Source organism: Arvicola amphibius, chromosome 7 (assembly GCF_903992535.2).
Source record: "Arvicola amphibius chromosome 7, mArvAmp1.2, whole genome shotgun sequence".
Classification (NCBI taxonomy): domain Eukaryota; kingdom Metazoa; phylum Chordata; class Mammalia; order Rodentia; family Cricetidae; genus Arvicola; species Arvicola amphibius.
In genome coordinates this window covers 109,049,923-109,069,562 of record NC_052053.1, presented here as the reverse complement: position 1 = coordinate 109,069,562, position 19,640 = coordinate 109,049,923, and the positions used below count along the sequence as shown (strand labels likewise).

The following is a 19,640-nucleotide window of genomic DNA, read 5'->3' as shown; positions in this document are numbered from 1 at the left end:
CCTGTGCCTGCCGACTACATTTGTAAAATGGGGATGAGTTCTCACAGCTGGAGAAAAGCCACCCCAAAACTCACGTTGAAGCCCTAGTCCCCAAAGCGGTGATTTTCAATTTTCAGATTTGGGAGGTAGTGAATCCTGAAGGTTCCACCCTCATCGTCTTTAAATAGACTCAAGGGCACTCACTTGTCCCACCACAGTGAGGACATTTATGAAAGCACTATATGAGCCACAGCTCAGAGCATATCCTTCCCTAGTGCCGTGACTAACTTCCCAGTCTCCAGAATGTTGAGAAATAAGTAGTTCAAGCATTCAGCATTGTTTCAAAGGCCATAGCAGACTAAAAAGACCCCAACCTAAACGTTGTGCTCCACTGGCTACCTAGCTAGGATATTTTGCCATTGAAGTTTATTTGGGGGCCCCCTTTTAATGCAAGGCATCTTTCTTGTGCTGTTGTAAACACACTAGCACATGTAATAAATGACATTTGGAGATAGAGGTAGTTCTTTCACCTTGTTGTGCTGTGACGGTTAAGAACTTAAGCAACAATGTCAGACAGACTCAAGTTCTGGTTCAGTTTTGTCTCTCTTGGGAAGATGACCTTGGGGTAACTACCCCATGATTTGTCTCTTGGGGAAGTTACCTTATGTCTAAACATTAGTCTCCTGAGCTATGTAATGAGGATCACATCTCCCTTTCTAAACCTTGAAAAGGAAACTCTGTAAAGCCCTTCACATGCAGTCTAGTAAAGAATAAATTTTAAACAATCTCTATTGGAGTCCTGCTCAGCCCAGGTAGAGTAGCCAGGCCACCTTTCCACAGCAGGCTTTCCTCTGGTGCCACACGGGGGTCGGGACTGGCTAGTGTTTCCCTCTCGTGTTCCCGAAGGCACTGGGAGTGTGTTACTGAATTTACACAGGGCCATCAGACTAGAACAGACCTCAGGTTCATCCAAGAGACGCATGATCAAGTCAGATTCACCGCACACTGAAACATGAAATATGTGTCAAGCTTCTCATTCTCCCTATTATTTGCTCAACTGACAACTTCTTGTCCATCCTCAATATGCAACATGAAGCTCACTGCATTGCCAAAAGAACAACCTACACCATGACTAAAATAAAGCTTTCCTGACAGCAGCTGAGGCATGGTTTTGATTTCGCACAGGTGAGCCTGGCCTCTAACTCACTACTTCCCCTAAACTGTCCTTGAACTCTCGATCCTCCCGCCTCCACCTATTCCAGCTACGTCCCTGTCACTTCTGCTTTATGTCAAATGTGTCTGGTACAGCTCGCTCCCTGCTTAAAACAGATCCCACACTTGGCCCATGTGGCCCAGGCTGGTCTGAACTTCTGAAGGCAAACCAACCTTCGATTCTGGATCCTCCTGCCTCCACCTTGAAAGCTAGCATACTGGCACACACCACACCCTGCTTAGATCTCCACCTTCATCCTGCTTTGCTCAGCCCTAAACCCCCAATAACCCAAGAATCCTTTCTTTTGTGTAAGAGACCTGAAAACACAAGCCTCCACACTCTAAAGACTGTAAAGTTTTCACCCAACTGTACTCCATAATTTAAACAAGCATTTAGCTAGGCAGGGGTGGCACACACCTTTAATCCCAGAACTCAGGTGGTAGAGGCAGGCAGGTGGCTAGCCTGGTCTACAAGAGCTAGTTCCAGGACAGGCTTAAAAAGAAAAAAAAGCACTTTCTAGAAAGCTGCACTGGCTGTCTAATGGACATTGAAAACAGTATGGCAATACTTTCTCCAAACTTGCTTTCAGTCCTACCAATTCTTCCAGTTGCTCCCATCTCCCACCTTCAACAGAACCTTGTCATCCCTGGTCAGCAGTGACTACTAAACCCGTCCATCCTGTGCCAGTCCAAGGTCACCCGCTCAGATTCGCATTGCCTAGGTCCCATTTCCTCTGGGCCCAGCCTCTTAGCGCTGGGTTAGTGCATAAACACAGCTCTCGCTATGCTCTCAACACAGCCGTAAAGAGGAAGGCCTCCTAACAGCCAGCATTCTGCTTCCACTCACAATACTGTTGACCCACCAATTAATTCAGCACATCTGAATTTGGTACAGAATTCCCAAGACCTAATAGCTAGCCGGGCGGTGGTGGCGCACGCCTTTAATCCCAGCACTCGGGAGGCAGAGGCAGGCGGATCTCTGTGAGTTCGAGACCAGCCTGGTCTACACGAGCTAGTTCCAGGATAGGCTTCAAAGCTACAGAGAAACCCTGTCTCGAAAAACAAAAAACAAAAAAAAAAAAACAAAACCAAGACCTAATAGCTTCTCAAACCCGGAGTCACCTCCAGGATCCATCTCTTAATTCTTTTGTATTTACATATACACATATGGGGAAGAACATATGGGGAAAATTTGCAAGACTGAGCTTTCTCCTATCATGTGGGTTCTATAGGCTTGGCAAAGACCTTAATCCACTAAACCATCTCCTCTGCCCTTTAGATAGTCTTACTATATAGCCCTGGAACTATGTAAACCAGGCTGGCCCCTTCTTACCTCTGGGGGTGTAACTAAAGACCACTGCAAACCAAATATAATTGTATATACTTTTAATTCAAGCACTAGATGATGAGGCCACAGAGAGCCAAAGTTCAAGACAAACTTCAACTACACAGTGAAACCCTACCAACCAAAGAGCACTATATGTTTATCCAAGACAGTCTCCATGTAGCCCTGGCCTGGCTCTGCCTCCCGTGTTGAGATCAAAAGGTGTACAGCACCCGCCCATCAGGCTAAGAACACTGCATCTAGTAAGATTCCCAAACTCATGGCAAGTCCACAGACCATAACTTTAGTGAAAACAACTTTCTGGTCTGTTACTTACCTGGATAAGTTAAAAGCTCATTACTATACCTATCACTGAGCTAGCCTTCATTGACCAGCTTTCTAGATCTGCAAAAGCTATCAGCAAGCATTTGTCTGCAAGCTACATGTGTGTAGTACCCGTAGGAAGGATTCCCTGAACTGGAGCTAGGTGGCTATGGGCCACAGGGGCACGTAATCAAAATGTAGGGTCCACTTAAGAACCCTCGGGTGGGCAGTGGTAGCAAAGCCTTTAATGCCAGCACTCAGGAGGCAGAAGCAGGCAGATGGAGGCCAGTCTGGTCTGCAAAGCAAGCTCCAGAACAGCCAGAGTTACAAGATAAATCCTCCCACCCACCCCACCCCCAAAAAACAGAACTCTCTCTCCAGCCCTAAGGCATTTTATTTTTTTAAAAAAGAAAATCTTTTTTCATCATACATACCAACTTATAAACCTGCCTTAGGAGGGAAGTTCCCACTCCCTCCACCCTAAGGCATTTTTAAAATCATTTCTGGACAGTAAAACACCACCTATCAGAACTGAGAATTTAGATTGATAAAATGCTCTTAACGACAGGAGGTGGTGCACTCCAGCACTCAGGAAGCAGGAGGATCTCAGTGAGTTCAAGGCCAGCCTGATCTAGTTCATGATAGGCTCCAAAGCTACAGAGAAACCTTGAAAAAACGGGGGAGGGGCAGAAGCAGATTAATGATCTGAATTTGAGGCCAGCTTATATTTAGAAACCCAGTCTCCAAAAAAAAAAAAAAAAAAAACCACAACTTGAAGATCTTCACTTTTTTTTATTCTTATGTACAAAGACTGGCATTGATCTTTTCCACTGGGTTGAGTCTTGAAGAATCCATTCAAGGTCGCTTAGTCCAACTGCAAAGAAAAAAAGAATTTATTAGATCCCGCCATCTTTTACTAGTTCACTCACCCCAATACCACAGAAAACAACCCGAACCAAGTGTTCTAGAGAGCTACAAAGCAGTTTGCCACGGCTCCTTAGTCTGAAAAAACTACTGTGTAGCTTAGAGCCGTTCTAATCTACGATCCTCTCACTGAGTCATTCAAATCTCCACACTGTGTATTACTAGGCTTACGGTAATGATTTTTATATTGGAAATTTTTTTCCAATATTGTTATTTTGAATTTAAAACTGTCCCTGCTGCACCGGAGAGCTCACGTAAAATATGTAGGCCCCATTAAGCACAAGCTTTTTAAAGACTGGTCCCGGATTTGGGTATGGTGGCTCACACCTTTAATCCCAGCCGTCCAAGGCCAGCATGGCCTACAAGAGCTCATGAGTTCCAGGGATACAGAAAAACCCTGACATGAAAAACCAAACTCGTACAGTTAAAGAGAAATCTGGTAGTTTTATGCCAAAAAGCAAATTGTTTTTGACCAAAAAGTGACTTGGGCAATCAACAAAGTTTCAAGTAGCATTAATGTGACCTCGACCTCAGAACCTACAAAAGACAAAACCTTGGCTAAACAAGTCTCTACCGGGCCCGCAGTGTAAGGCTCTTCCCAACCTATGATCAAACGCCCCCGGCAGGACATTTAAGACACGTAGTCGATTAGCAAATCCTCAGCTACTACGGAGAAAGCGTAGGCTCTCCTACTCAGCTAAACATTTTCCTCAACCTGACACCCAAACCTGGCCAGCCATGGGTCACCCTGCCCTTTCCAGCACCCTCAGCGTGTGGGTCTCGGTCGGAGGCTCCCGCCCGCATGGGGACCATGGCGTCGGAGGGCGCGTACCTTAATGAAGCCGATGTCCTTCGCGTACTGCCGGAAACACTGGCGGCACATGTTCAGCCCGTATTTGCGGATCAGACCGTGGCGGTTTGAGCAGACGCGGCTGGACGGGGGAAGAGAAAGAGACGGCATTCATGCAGGCCATTTCTCACCGAGGACGGAGCACCGCCCGCACCCCGCCCGCCCGTCCGGCACGGGCCCGTAATGGCGGCGGCCGCCACGGAGGCTCCGAACACCCGGCCTCGCCTTCACCTCCAGCAGCCCCGCCGCCCACAGCGGCCGTTTTCCCTACACACAACCCCACAATCCGCTTCTCACCAGGAGCGGGATCCCTGGCCGAACTTCCGCGGGTGACTCCAGTAGAGCTGCTGGTGACCCATGTTGCCTCACTGACGGCCGACGAGCCAAAAGGAGCGAGCCAGCGCACGCATGCGCTCTTCAAACTTTCCGGAGCCACACTTTACCCAGAATACACCGCTAAGGCGTGACGCGTGCGCAGTGCGACGGCGTTGGTCGGGGCAGGGCGGTTTGAGTGACAGCTCTAAAGACGACGGGGCGGGCACAGTGGTGACGTCACTGCAGCCAAACCTCTAGTATCTTCCCGGCCGCGCTGCCGATCGCCGGGCGCGGTGGCGCACGCCTGTAGTCCCAGCTACTCGGGAGGCTGAGACAGGAGGATCGCTTGAGTCCAGGAGTTCTGGGCTGTAGTGCGCTATGCCGATCGGGTGTCCGCACTAAGTTCGGCATCAATATGGTGACCTCCCGGGAGCGGGGGACCACCAGGTTGCCTAAGGAGGGGTGAACCGGCCCAGGTCGGAAACGGAGCAGGTCAAAACTCCCGTGCTGATCAGTAGTGGGATCGCGCCTGTGAATAGCCACTGCACTCCAGCCTGGGCAACATAGCGAGACCCCGTCTCTTTTTATGTTTTTCAACCTTATTTTTACATCGTTTTCTTAAAGATTTTTCTTTAAGACCGCAAGCTTTTAAAATATTTTTGAGTCAGAAAAACGATCTTAGCCGACACTCAACACTGGCACCTACTGGCGTGAATTTATAAAACAACTTAAAACAACTGCAATAAACAGGCGTCAACGATAGGGGTCCCTCTTCTTATTAAACATCGGCTTTTCTTTCTACCACAGCCAAATCATTGTAGAAATTGGCGAACAATATCACCCTTAGTATACTTCATACCTAAAAGTACTTGGTAGATTTAATAATAAATCTAAAAAATAATATTTTTTTCATTTATTTTTGTTGTTTGTTGTCGTCTTTGTAGCAGTCTCCCTGTGGAGCCTAGGCAGGCGGGGAACTTGCTACCTGCCCATAGTGGACTTACATTTGCTATTAGGTTGCTTCAATTCCAAATACACTGGACTTGTACCACCAACAGCAGTTTAGGTGGCTGAATTTGAAGAAAGAAGTAATTTGAAATAAAGAGTGCTTTTGATCAGGTAATCTGATAACAAAACAACTAACAATAAATTTCAGGATGCAAGTAAATATCTGATCTAGATGCCATGTTTCCACAGAAACATAAAATTGTACATAGCCCTGAATAAAAGCTTTAACTAGTTCTACAGGGTGTAGCACGATGTGCAACAATAAAGGTGGGGGAAGGGAACGACACGCCTCTGAACAATAGCTCTTATGAGAACCCTTCCAATTCCACTTCTGTTTTCCTTTTTAGCTTTGATGACGTATAATACAACTAAGCAAGCACACGGGACACAGACCTGAAGTAGTTCCATGCCAGACAAAGAAAAAAGTCAGTAGTGCGAAAGCATGCCGGCTTACTGGTGCCTTATTTTTGGTTCATCTCTGCAGCACTGGTTGCTGTTGGGGGATCACCGACTTTACAAAAGCAAGTAGCCCGCCCCTCCTAGCTAGTCGGCCTTTCTGGAAGAGTCTGGCAGATCTCGTTGATCGGGTCTCTTGGAATCCAAAGAGCATCTGTGTTTTCCTAGCTGCCTCTGAGAGACTGGCTAGCATTATGCCAGTGAGTCTGGGCCAATCTGGAAAATGTATGCTTGCAGTTTTGCGTGTACTCACCTGCCAATTCGCTGATAATTGCCAAATTATTATATTGGATAGACTTCATCATTCCAGGGGTGGAGAGATGGCTCAGTGATTAAGACCATTAGCTGCTCTTCCAGGGGACCTCGGTTCAATTCCTTGCTGCCACATGGTGGTTTCACAGCTGTCTGTAACTCCAGCTCCAAGAGATCTGACACCCACATGCAGGCAAAACACCAATGCACATAAAATAAAAAATAAATAAATGATTTTAAAACAAGGAGTTATGGTCCCAACCTTTGGGGAGGTGCTAATGATTGACTCTGTATTTATACTTATATATCCTAAATTTGCTAGCGAAGCACTATCACTGACTTCACGCTTTCAGTGGCAATCAGGGTTCTCTGTGCTCTTAGACAGCATAGCAGTTTAGGTAAAATTAGATAGAAAACCAATTCCAGCTTGGTGCGGAATTAATCCCAGCACTTGAGAGGCAGAAGCTGACAGATCTCTGAGTTGGAGGCCTACTTGGTCTATATACCAAGTTCTGGGCCAGTCAGGGCTACATAATAAAACCCTGTCTCTAAGTTAAATCAAATTTAAAAATAAAATTTCAGAAATGCCAAAAACCAATTTACAACGCCCAGTAAAATTCTGTTTGTTGGCCAAGTGTGGAGGTACACTCCTTTAATCCCAACATCTCTGTGAATTGGAGCCTGGTTTACAGAGAAAGTTCCAGGCCAGCTAGGGCTGCTTAGTGAGATGCTCTCAAAGAAAAAAAACAAACAAAACTTTCTTGAGTCAGGTGTGGTAGTGTTTTTGGGAGGATAAGGCTAGAGAATCTAATTCAAATGTGAATTCAAAGCCAGCTGAGCTATACCACATGGGTGCAGGTCAGCCTGGGCCACATAAAAAGATCCTATCTTTAATAATGATGATGATGATGATCGTGCTCTCCAGAACAACTATTGACTTTAAAATTCGTATTACTCAAGGTTCTCCAAAGGGACAGAACCAATACACTATGTGGGTAGATGGATAGCTAGATAAATAATTGATATCCATATTGTTAAGGTAATCTATTACAAAAATGGCTCACATACCACCTGCAAGCAAGAAACCCTAAAGTGCCAGTAGCATGGCTCAGTCCAATCCAAGGGCCTCCGAAACTGAAGGCTTGACGACTGAGGGTGTCCTGTTAAAAGTAACACACACGGAGGGTGGATCTTCCCCACTACTCTACTTTCTCATCCGTCTTCTCTAGAAGAACCCTCATAGACACCCTCAAGAACAGGGATGTAATTTGTTTTGTTTGTTGGTTTTTAAAATATTTATTTATTATGTATATAGTGTTCTGTCTACATGTATGCCTGCTGGTAAGGAGAAGGTCCCAAGTCTCATTACAGATGGTAGTGAGTGACCATATGGTTGCTGGGAATTGAGCTCAGGACATCTGGAAGAGCAAGCGGTGCTCTTAACCACTGAGCTATCTCTCCACCCCCTGTTTGTTGGTGTTTTGAGACAGGGCTTTTCTGTGTAGCCTTGGCTGTGCTGGCACTTACTCTGTAGACCAGGCTGGCCTCAAACTCACAGAGATACACCTGCCTCTGCCTCCCAAGTGCTGGGATTAAAGGCATGGGCCACCACTGTCCACCAATATTTTTTTAAGATTTATTTATTTATTATGTACACAGTGTTCAGCCTCCATGTATGCCTGCAGGCCAGAAGAGGGCACCAGATCTCATTACAGATGGTTGTGAGCCACTATGTGGTTGCTGGAAATTGAACTCAGGACATCTGAAAAAGCAGTCAGTGCTCTTAACCATCTCTCCAGCCCCCATTCACCACAAATATTCTTCAAACCAGTCAACTGATATCCAAAATTAAACATATTTTTTCATGCAATTTTTTTAAAAAATTGAATTTAGTTATAGAGAGGAATCATGTACATGCTAATGTAAAGTATCAATTTTTATTATAGTTTCCTAGCTCTCTCCCTCTCTCCCTCTCTCCCTCTCTCTCCGTCTCTCCCTCTCTCTCCCTCTCTCTCCCTCTCTCCCTCCCCTTCCCCCCTCATGTCTTAATTACGTTGTAGCTATTCCTCTAATGTTTCTTTCTGAGATTTCCTCGAGTCATTGTTAAAGCAGCTACATTGTTTCTCTGAGTGTCATTCGCTGGCATATTTAGCAGATACAATCCGGAAGCAGATGTGTTTCTCCTCTGGCTCTTAGAACCATTCCACCTCCCTCTTCTGGGATGTTGCCAGAGTCTTAGGTGTTAGCAGCGATTGTGGTGTAGATGCCCAGGTGGGGCTGGGCACCCGTCTCAGAGTCAGCTGTTCTCTTCATTCAGTCCAGCTGTGGCTTGCTGCCAAGGTCTCCCTCTACTTGTGTTTGGGTACACAAATAAGTGTTAGAATGAGGTTAGGAATTTTTCTGGTTTAGGATGGATGGTGGCAGTAGTAGGTTCTCCTTTAAGATCCATGACCTCACTAGCCACGGCCAAGTTTCCAGCACCAGGCAAGATTTCCCTCAAGTTGAATGGGACTCATGTCCAATAAGACAGCTGTTGGTTATCCTCAAGAGATAAGTGCCATTATTGCACCTTGAGGAATACCTTAGATATTCTAAGATATCTAATATGCTAGGTGGGGGGGGGGGTTTAAAAGTTTATGTACTTTAAATATTGTCTATATCTTAAATTATAGGTTTTATTTTAAAATTCTTTTTTTTTTTTTTTTGGTTTTTCGAGACAGGGTTTCTCTGCAGCTTTTTTAGAGCCTGTCCTGGACCTAGCTCTTGTAGACCAGGCTGGCCTCGAACTCACAGAGATCCGCCTGCCTCTGCCTCCCGAGTGCTGGGATTAAAGGCGTGCGCCACCACCGCCCGGCCTATTTTAAAATTCTTGTGTGTCCATGTGTTTGTGTGCATGTGTGTGAGAGAGAATCCTTAAGAAAGTATGCTGTAGAGTCACTAGGGATGTGGCTTAATGGTAGAGGACTTGTCTAACTGCCGTGAAGCCCTGGGCTCAATTCCTTTCACTGTTTTGTTTTGTTTTGGTGGTGGTGGTTGTCGTTTAAAATAAATTATTTCCCCCGCCGGGCGGTGGTGGCGCACGCCTTTAATCCCAGCACTCGGGAGGCAGAGGCAGGAGGATCTCTGTGAGTTCGAGACCAGCCTGGTCTACAAGAGCTAGTTCCAGGACAGGCTCCAAAGCCACAGAGAAACCCTGTCTCGAAAAAACCAAAAAATTAAATAAATAAATAAATTATTTCCCTGTGATACTCTCACCTTTTCACAGTACATCTTAAAACTTGAATCCATTTAAAGCTAACTTTTTCTGCCCCACTCCCAAGGTAGAGGGAGACTGAATCAGAACAGAGACTAAATGACTGTCTACTTTTAAAAGGAATATGAATTTAAGATGAGCCTGCTCTGTTTGCTAAACAAATCACACATATTCCTATAATTTAAATAGCATATCGACACGTGCTATCGATTTATCCTTTCTGCAAATACGCTCTGAGTGTCTACTCTGTATAAACACTAGCTAAATCTTGTAGATAACACTGATGACTCAGAACCCAGAAGCTGGTAGTCTAGTGGTTAAGACACGCATAGCTAACCGTAGCCGGGTGTGTTAGGATTCCATGCGTTCATATTCCAATACAAAGGGCTGCCCCAATAATACACATAGTTAAAAATAACAATAAACACAATTTATTGAGAAAAAGAAAGCACTGCTGAGAATAGAAGTGGGTGAGGAAGCTGGGGGAAAAAAAGGATTGATTCTCATGGGACTTTTACATAGCAACGGCCTCCCCCAAATTTGTACCACAGGGGCTCTTTTCGCACTTGCTCTGTTAGGTCCATGAAGCCCAGGAGAGGGAGGTCTTTCTTGGCACACTGGATGTGCTTCATTTGCTCTATGAAGCTCAAGTGGGCAAGGGCTGCCAGTCTTTGCCAACTGGCTTCAGTCACCGGTCCCTGCACACCACAATGAATAAGGTTGATTATGGGAGCAGATGAGAACATTCAGAGAAATTCAGTCTATTATCAGTCAAATGCCTAGTATGTGGCAGAAACTCGGGAAAATAAATGAAAAGAAGTTTTAGGTGTAATTGGAGTTCTCAAGAAGGAAAACTTGTGCCGGGCATAATGGTGACAATACTGAGCGGAAGAAAGGTAAAAAATAAAAAATATAATGTACTAAACGGGTGTGGGGTGGGGGGTGACAATTTATTATCTTTGCCTCTCTCCTGTGGTTTTCAGGATGCGAAATCAACGCACGCAAAACTTCAACACGCTATATGTAAGCAGGGAGGTTCATTGATTAACCATAATTTTGCCAGAGCTAAATTGAAAATTAGCATTTCTGAACGCCATTTCATAATTTCAAAAGTGCGGGTTGGATAAAGGAATGAGAAGTGAAGGCGGGTCCCGACGTCCTCCCAAGGCTCAGCAGCCGATCACCGCTACAAAGTGAAGTTTGCTGGACGAGCATCCCCTCGCCCGCTCCGGTCACCTAAAGCTGCGCTCTGACTTGACTGATGCTGCCTGGCGAGAGCACGGCGTCACCGGCGCACGTCCCAAACGCCTGACCCGGTCAACAGAGCGACCGCTGCCCAGGGTGTGAGCAGGAACCAACAGCCCGACGCGCGCGCCCCGGGACCCACCCCTCCACCTGTCAAGGAAAACATGGCGCCCTCGGCGACCGCCTGTCCGAAGCCTGACGGACGGTCCTCCGGCGCGCACCGACCATGCAGGGATTCACTCAGGAAACATAAGACAATGCTAAACACGGGCATTCTACCCGTCCCACGGGGAATTTGGCGTGGAACTCCGGGAAGTCCCAAAGCCGGCGGGCGCAGGCGGGCCACGGGCAGCCCTCGAGTGAAGGACCCCGGAGGCCCCGCCCTCCGAGTGGCGCCAAGTTTCAAAGGCCGGGCGGCCCTGAGGCGGCTGTCGGCGAGATGAGGCTGCCCTGTGAGGTGGAAGTCCTCAGCCGGCATTTGCCGGTCTTGGGGCTCAAGAGCCGCGGCAAGGGCGTGCGAGCGGTGGTGAGCCTGTGCCAGGCGCCGCGCGGGGCAAAGGCCGAGCCCGGAGACCGCGCCTGCCTGCTGGTCTCTACCATGAAGGACAAGCGCGGGACTCGCTACGAGGTAAGCGGCCCGGCCGCCGTGAGCATCCTTCCTCCCGGGGGTGTGACTCGGTGACAGCGACGCGGCCCGTGTACCACCCGCCTCTGACAGCGATGTGAGGGTGTAGGGACCCCGCAGCATCGTTCAGCCAAGCTTGCGGTCCCAGTGTTTCTCAGAGCTTTTTGAGTTTTTTTTTTTTTTTTTCGATTAACAATAGATGCCATGAGGGGATGGTGAAGAGGGGTTGGGTCTGGAGCTCAGGAAGAGCTCGGCAGTAGATACCGAGGTTCTGGGTTCAGTCTCCAGCACACACAGGCAGAATGCACGTGCCGCTGAAGACGAGCCAAGCTTGAGTTTGCGCTAAATCTGACTGCTGTTAATGCCCTCGCTGTCGCTGTCGCTGTCGCTAGAGTTGTTTACCTGCGTCCTCTGCTTTACTTCATAAATGCTTGACCCGCGGGCCCGGGATTGCTTGTTCCTGTAGGTAGAGTGGCAAACCCTAGAGTCGTCTGTCCGTAACTGAACCGAAGTTTGAAAACGAGGTTTATAAAATCCGTTCTCCTCCGTTACCAGACACTGCTATTTGATGAAAACAGGGTGTCTTTGTGTCCACTATGGAGATGAAGGAACGATTCATCACCTACCCTTTTATCTGATCTTTTAGTGCATTTTATACGTTTTCTAGGATTCTTTCCCATATATATTATAGTTCATAGCAAATGCTTAGTTGAGGGAAGAGAGGGGTTTTTTTTTTTTGTTTTGTTTTTTGTTTTGTTTTTTCAAGACAGAGTTTCTCTGTGTAGCTTTGGTACCTGTCCTGGAACTAGCTCTTGCAAATCAAGCTGGCTTCGAACTCAAGAGATCCGCCTTCCAAGTGCTGGAATTAAAGGTGTTAGCTACTACTTCCTGGCTAGAGTATTATCTTTTTGAAGCTATTTATTTTTATTTACTTATTCACTTATTTACTTTTGAAGTGCTGGAGATTGAACCTAGACCCTTATGCACGCTAGGCTAGCTGTACCACTATGTAACTAAAGACAGTCTTGATTTCCTGATTCCTTGCCTCCCTCTCGCAAGTGCTGGGATTACAGACAAGTACCATTACACCTGGTTTGTACTACTGTGTTAAGAATAGAACCACAGGTTCATGGTATAAGCCTTTTACCATCTGAACTACATTTTCTTCCATCCCAGCTAAATTGTAAATTGTAGTCTAAATTGTTCGCCCCTATTAAGGAGTCCACATCTACTGTTGTCCTTCCTTTATCCTGTCCTTCTCTCCTTCAGCTAAGACTTTACACTGCAGTTCTAGTTCTGGGAGAAGTTTTTTTTTTAACATACTTATTTATTTTGGGTTTTGTTTTGTTTTCAAGACAGAGTTTCTCTGTAGCTTTGGAGCCTGTCCTGGAACTAGCTCTTGTAGACCAGGCTGGCCTCGAACTCACAGAGATCCACCTGCCTCTGCCTCCTGAGTGCTGGGATTAGAGGTGTGAGTCACCACACCTGGCTTCCCAAGAAAAACTTTAATGCAGATCTAATTATGCTTCTCAGTTTAAATCCTTAGTGAATTTTATGGTTCTTGAATCTTTCACTCTTGGGTGTGTCTGTTTTCTTCCCATCCATATTTGCTCTCCTCCCCACTTCCCACCTCTTCTCCTTGCTAAATTCCTGAGTTATTGGCTTCTCACAGTTACCACGCTCTCCCTTCCCGGCTTTGCATATGTTGCCTCCACCTGGAATGCTATTTCCTCCTATTCCCCTTACTACATACCCAATGTGTTCTAGTCCTTCAACTCTCTCACCTTACAATCCCATTTCTACTCCTAAACTGGGTGAGGCTTCCTTGCCTAGGTTATAGTAACCCCTACTTAGCTTTTTGTTGTGCTTTTTAATAACTGTCTCAGACTGTGGTTTTGGTTTTTGAGACAGGGTTTTTCTTTGTGCCCTGACTGTCCTGGAACTTGTGCTGTCGCCCTGCTGGCTGGCCTTCAACTCACATAGATCTGCCTGCCTCTGCTGTGATTAAAGGCATACACCACCACCGCCTAGCTAACCATTCTTATGCAACGCTGCTCCAACTTTTTATCTTGGTGCCTAGTACACAGCGGCCTCTCAGCAAAGAGTAATTGAAGTCTAAGGCAAAAGCATCAGTTATGAAAAGTTTTGAGCACCAATTATCAGTCACTGTTCTAGCTCAGAGGTTACCATAGCAACAAGACAGACTTTTTGCTCTCATGGAGTTTGCATACAGTCTAGCTAAAGGCATGTTCACCCAGAATGAGGGACTGAGGCTGTGAAGGTGGGGAACTACTGCTGGCACTTCTTTCTATAGCCATGTAGCTGGGTTGGGAGAAGGAAAGCCACCAACAGAACGGTAGTACCCAGTGTCAGCTGGCTGGAAGCTATAACTATTCACCGGCTTTAAAGAAAAAAGAAAAGCCAACCAAACAAAAACTTCATAAAATACTTAGACTTGGGGACTGAAAGCCAACTAAAACCTGCAAGAAGACTGGTACATTCTAGTTGCAGTAAGTGTTATTTAATAGTCATGACTAGTTTTGTCCTCTCCCTTACCCTTCTCCTTTGATTTTAATTAGCTAAAAGAAAACATTGAGCAGCTCTTCAACAAATTTGTGGATGAGGGGAAAGCCACTGTCCGGTTAAAGGAACCTCCTGTGGACATCTGTCTGAGTAAGGTAGGATACTGAAAACTGTAGCAAAACATACACAAGCTAGGTGCAGCATCACATGCCTGTAATCCCAGCACTCAGCAAGCAAAGTCAGGAGGAGTTCTATAAGCCCAAGACTAGTGTGATCTATGTGTCAAATTGGCCATCCAGAGATACACAAGGAGACTATATCACAAATACTGAAAACAAAATGTTTGCCTGTTAAAGCATCTTGAGAGCCCAGACAGCGATTAGAAACAGTTCTTGCAGGTGTGTTTTTGTTTGTTTGTTTTGAGATAGGGTCTTAGGTAGCCCAAGCTGACCTGAAACTGACAGCAATCCTGCCTTAACTTCTCTAGTGCTGGTATTACAGACCTAAGCCACCACTTACAGCTTTCTAGAATCTCTTTACTCCTGGTGGAAATACATTGACTTAGTCATTGTTCTATTGCTGTGAAGAGACACTATGACCATGGCAACTCTTCTAAAGGAAAACATTTCATTGGGAGCTTGTTTAGTTTCAGAGGCTTAGTTTATCATTGTGGTAGAGAGCATGGTAGCATCAGATATGTGCTGCCACAGTATCTGAGGCCTTTACATCCTGATCTCTGATCTGTAGGCAGAGAGACTGAGACCATTGTGAGCTGCTTCATATGGCTGCTGGGAACTGAACCTGGGTCCTCGGCAAGAGTAGCAAGTGCTCTTAACTGCTGAACCTTCTCACCAGCCCAACACTTATTTATTCTGTATGTCTATATGTCTCTGCATGGGTGGAGGTCTAAAGACAACCTTCAAGAGTAGGTACTCTGCTTCTGCTGTATGGGTTTCAGGGACTGAACTCGGGATGTCTTGCTTAACAACAAGTACCTTTACCCACTGGCCCTCTCACTGCCCCCCAAACTTTGATTTTTTTTTTTTTTTTTTTTTTGTTTTGTTTTGTTTTGTTTTTCGAGACAGGGTTTCTCTGCAGCTTTTAGAGCCTATCCTGGAGCTAGCTCTTGTAGACCAGGCTGGTCTCGAACTCACAGAGATCCGCCTGCCTCTGCCTCCCGTGTGCTGGGATTAAAGGCATGCGCCACCACCGCCCGGCCCCCTCAAACTTTGAAAGTTAAAATTTAGACCAAGTGCTAAAATATTTTTTACAGCTGATTTCAAAATCTAGTTACGTAGCCTGTGTATGCAACTGTAGAATTTTTAAAGGGAAGAACTAACAAGCATAAAGTATCTAAAATGGGATTTATAATTGTGTAACTTTTTTTTCAGGCCAATCCTGGCAATTTAAAGAGTTTACTTTCAGCTGTGAGAATGGCTCACAGAGGCTGTGATGTCAATATACCACTTTCAACACTTACACCGGCGAAGACTTCAGAATTTGAAAATTTAAAAACCAAGATGGTTATCACATCCCAAAAGGATTATCCTCTGAGCAAGAGCTTTCCATGTTCTCTGGAACATCTTCAGGTTTCTCATTGTAGGCTGGCCCGAGTTGATATGCGAATGCTCTGCTTAAAAAACCTTAGGAAGTTAGATCTGAGTCACAACTGTATAAAAACGCTTCCAGCCACAATTGGAGACCTCACCCACCTTCAAGAGCTTAACCTTAGTGACAATCACTTGAAGTCATTTAGTGTGTCCTTGTGCCAGTCCACACTCCAGAAGTCACTTCAGAGTTTGGATCTCAGCAAGAACAAACTCAGGGCACTCCCTGTGCAGTTTTGCCAATTCCGGGAACTTATGAATTTAACCCTTAGTGATAATGAACTGATTCAGCTGCCCTTCAAGATAGGACAACTGAAAAATCTCCGTTTTCTAGCAGCAGCTCGGAACAAACTTACAAAACTACCTTGTGAATTTAAAATGCTATCCCTAGAGTATTTGGATCTTTTTGGAAATACTTTTGAAAAACCAGAAGTCCTTCCAATTGTAAAGCTTCAAGCACCATTAACTTTACTGGAGTTTTCTGCTCGAGCTGTACTATCCCATAGGTAAGACTTTCAGTCATAAATATGGTTCTTTGGTAGCATCCTGATAGTCTGATGAAACTCAGGGTGTTATCATTCATAAAGAGGTGATCTGAGGCTGGCCCCATGAGGGGTAGCAGTGGGTCACCCCAGGCATTGGGATCCCCTGCAGGTTCCCTAGCAGGTGGCCTGAGGCCACTCAGGAGACAGACAGATAGATACGCCATGCAGATAGATACAGAGAGCTCAGGTATAGAGTTTATTCAGTGGGTTATGGAGGGGGAGGGAAGAAGGGCGTACAGATGGGGACGTGACACACTGGAGAGGTGGGAGATCCACTTGCCACAGCAGAAGCAGGAGGTTGGGAGTGGGAAAGCTTGTCTCTTAAAGGGACAGACCAGGCCAGCAGATAACAACATTCCCATCTTTTTCTTATAATAAAAAGGCAGGGAGTTAGGCATAGTAGGTTGAAGGAATTCGGATGGTGGGGTCTCAAGACTGCTTCCTGCTTGTTTGTGGGCGGTGAAGTCCTTCTTGGGGGACCTGAGAAAGCTGGGTGCTGGTTACATCCTGGGGTAGTTGGTCACTTTACTCCTGTCCAGGATTTGTGGTGTGGAACTGTCCAGTGTCTCTTAGACCTAGCAGAGCAGAGGACAAAGTTAAGTTTAGGAAGAAAAAAAATTTTTTTTTAGGACCAGGGAATTGAGAGGGTGTATCTGACCTGTTTAAGGTGAATCCTTAAATTCAGCTCCCTGGAGCTCACAAGAATTCTTTGAGTTCGTGAAAACAGAAGTTTTAGAAAACAGCAGCATATTTATGTCAGAATGACTGACATGTTTTGCACAATGAAAAGTATCTTTAAGACTATGAAATACAACGTGAGAAATTTGATAACTTGTATTGTCCTCACACCTTATAACTTACAGGTACATATTTTAATAACTTGCATTTGTACATCTTAAAAAGAACATGTTAAGAAGTTGTACTGAAATTTGTTTGGTGAGGTTGTCCTTTGAAACTGACAAAACCTCTCAGCTGTCAAACTGCATCAGTGATCTTTGAGAAGGATAAAATTTTAATTGGGGAGTTATTGATTAAAAAATGACCAAGAACTTACCCAGTTGTCTACCTCAGGGTCCTCCATGGTCATTGAGGGTAATATTTGCCTTTTGCTGTTTAGCACAGGGCCTGCATGGTTTTAGAAGAGCCTGTGATTAGGAAATCTAATCTGTGATACAGATTAGGAAATCTGTAGGAAGACAAACCTACCTCGGCCTGAGCAGCTAGGCAGTTACTCCATTTGAATCTTTGTCCACATCTGGAGATCTTCAGTTTAGATGAAAGGCAGTTCGCACAGTGGTTAGTGCTTTCACTTGAAGTGAATTGTGGATGGACGTTCTGTGCCCATCTGTCTTCTGGTTTTTTTGGAGGAAATAGAGTGCTGCTGCTAGGATCCAATCTGTCTTTCTGTTATGAAAAATCTTTCAATAATTAAACATTTAAATGCCATGTTCCCCAGATCTTTGGGCAGTCGAGGACTGTTTATTTGGGTATAGATAAGTTATAATACACTAGGCCAGCAGATTAAAACACAGAGTAATAGTATTTTGGTTTTTTTTTTTTTAAGTTTTTTTTTGGTAGAATCGGGAAATAGTGGGGCATGTATGATGCCACAGCATTCGGAGGCCAGAGAACAACTTGTGGGAGCAGGTTCTTGCTTTCCACCATGTTAGTTTCCGGGATTGAACTCAGGTCATCGGCCTTGACAACAAGCACCTTCACCCGCTGAGCCATCTCACCCTCCGCAACAGTCAAGTTTTAATAACTCCTAATGTTAAGGAAGCCTGGCGTGATGGCCTATACCCAGCCTTGCTTTTTCAGACAGGGTCTCATACATTCAGCTTCCTCGGTACATTTTGTTTGTTTGTCTCCCTGTGTCGGCCTGTCTGGCCTGAACTCCAGTCTGCCTCAGCCTCCAGAGTACCTTCAGGATTATAACTAGGAAAATCAAGGGACATTTTGTTGTCTTTTTGCCATCTCTTCATCCTATTCTTAGCAGTTGGAAAATAAAATGGTTAGATTGAGTCCTGTCATTATTTTTTATATTTCATTATAATCCAGTGTTCTAATTCTTGTCTAAAAACATGAAATTCACATTATAGTAACATTATATGTTTTCCCCCCATTTAGGATTTTGTATGGCCCTCATATCATTCCTTTCCATCTTTGCCAAGATTTGGATACTGCCAAAACCTGTGTTTGTGGAAGATTTTGTCTAGACTCTTTCATTCAAGGAACTGCTACAATCAATCTACACTCTGTTGCCCACACCGTGGTCTTAGTAGATAATGTGGATAGAATGGAAGCTCCGATTATCACTTACTTTTGTTCTCTAACTTGTTATGTGAATTCTACTAATATGTTAAAATAATTAGTTTATAACAAAAAGAAAGTTTTTTAGATGTAGATGGTTGATTATTTGTGTTTTAACAGTAACAAATTGGAGAAAGGGAAGCTTTTTTGGGGGGTCTAATTCCTCCTTTTTTGTTTTTTTGTTGTTGTTGTTTTATTATTTATTTATTTAAATAAAAAATTTCCACTTCCTCCCATTTCCCTTCCCCTCCCCCCATCTCCCTCCTCCTCCCTGTCCAGTCCAAAGAGCAGTCAGGGTTAAGGGAAGCTTTTTGTATATTTGCATGGAGGAGAAAAATATATTTATCTTCAACCATTTGACTCTGGAATTTAAATTAATTAAAACTTAATTTTTGGGGAGTGGATTAATACTCAGCACTTAAGAGCAAATACCCTCTTGCAGAGAACTGGGATTCTGTTCCCAGCACCCACATTATGGCTCACAATTGTATGTACAATTGTGTATGTACAAATTGTTCCAGGGAATTCAATGCCCACTTCTGACCTCCAGGGACATCAGGCATTCATGTGGTGCACATACATATATGCAGACAAAATACTAAATCAATCTTTAATCTTATTCTGAAGCTAACAGATTTATGATTGCAGTGTTAGTTTCTGCTCAAGTATCAGGATGTGCTGTAGTTAATCACCCCACCCCAATGGTGGTTCAAAGCCAGGGCTTTGTGTGTGAGCATAGCTCAGGGTTGATTGGTTTGTTTTGGAGCCTGGCCTGGAACTAGCTCTCGTAGACCAGGCTGGCTTTGAACTCAGAGATCCACCTGTCTCTTGCCTCTGGGATTAAAGGTGTGCACCACCACTGCCCGGCTCAGTTTTTTGTTTTTTTTT

The 19,640-nt window shown here is 45.0% G+C and overlaps 2 protein-coding genes and 1 long non-coding RNA gene across 4 annotated transcripts; 1 reads left to right on the top strand and 2 right to left on the bottom strand.

The window, feature by feature from the left end:
- Nucleotides 1-3,611: 3,611 nt before the first annotated feature.
- Nucleotides 3,612-5,069, bottom strand: Rps29 (ribosomal protein S29). The gene is made up of 3 exons (XM_038337301.1): nucleotides 4,911-5,069; nucleotides 4,596-4,695; nucleotides 3,612-3,713 (listed from the first exon to the last, which is right to left on the bottom strand). The coding sequence occupies exons 1-3, from the start codon at nucleotides 4,970-4,972 to the stop codon at nucleotides 3,705-3,707; spliced, it is 171 nt and encodes a 56-aa protein (XP_038193229.1). The 5' UTR covers nucleotides 4,973-5,069; the 3' UTR covers nucleotides 3,612-3,704.
- A 6,505-nt stretch (nucleotides 5,070-11,574) lies between these two features.
- Lrr1 (leucine rich repeat protein 1) lies at nucleotides 11,575-18,810 on the top strand. 2 transcript variants are annotated; one of them, XM_038337573.1, is made up of 4 exons: nucleotides 11,575-11,770; nucleotides 14,347-14,445; nucleotides 15,682-16,403; nucleotides 18,570-18,810. In XM_038337573.1, the coding sequence occupies exons 1-4, from the start codon at nucleotides 11,582-11,584 to the stop codon at nucleotides 18,808-18,810; spliced, it is 1,251 nt and encodes a 416-aa protein (XP_038193501.1). In that variant the 5' UTR covers nucleotides 11,575-11,581. The 2 variants fall into 2 exon arrangements, with proteins under 2 accessions (XP_038193501.1, XP_038193502.1); XM_038337574.1 differs by lacking the exon at nucleotides 15,682-16,403 and having other exon boundaries at nucleotides 18,570-18,751.
- LOC119819386 lies at nucleotides 16,685-17,873 on the bottom strand. Its single transcript, XR_005286260.1, has 3 exons — nucleotides 17,649-17,873; nucleotides 17,497-17,567; nucleotides 16,685-17,017 (listed from the first exon to the last, which is right to left on the bottom strand). It is a non-coding gene; the product is annotated as an uncharacterized LOC119819386 (long non-coding RNA).
- Nucleotides 18,811-19,640: the final 830 nt, after the last annotated feature.

Bases quoted from the DNA above. Each gene is read 5' to 3' on its own strand.
- Rps29 (XM_038337301.1), bottom strand. From the start codon at position 4,972: ATGGGTCACCAGCAGCTCTACTGGAGTCACCCGCGGAAGTTCGGCCAG. The intron at 4,696-4,910 runs GTGAGAAGCGGA...TCCCCCGTCCAG, and splicing joins GGCCAGGGATCCCGCTCCTG to CCGCGTCTGCTCAAACCGCC.
- Lrr1 (XM_038337573.1), top strand. From the start codon at position 11,582: ATGAGGCTGCCCTGTGAGGTGGAAGTCCTCAGCCGGCATTTGCCGGTC. The intron at 11,771-14,346 runs GTAAGCGGCCCG...GATTTTAATTAG, and splicing joins AGCGCGGGACTCGCTACGAG to CTAAAAGAAAACATTGAGCA. The intron at 16,404-18,569 runs GTAAGACTTTCA...CCCCCCATTTAG, and splicing joins CGAGCTGTACTATCCCATAG to GATTTTGTATGGCCCTCATA.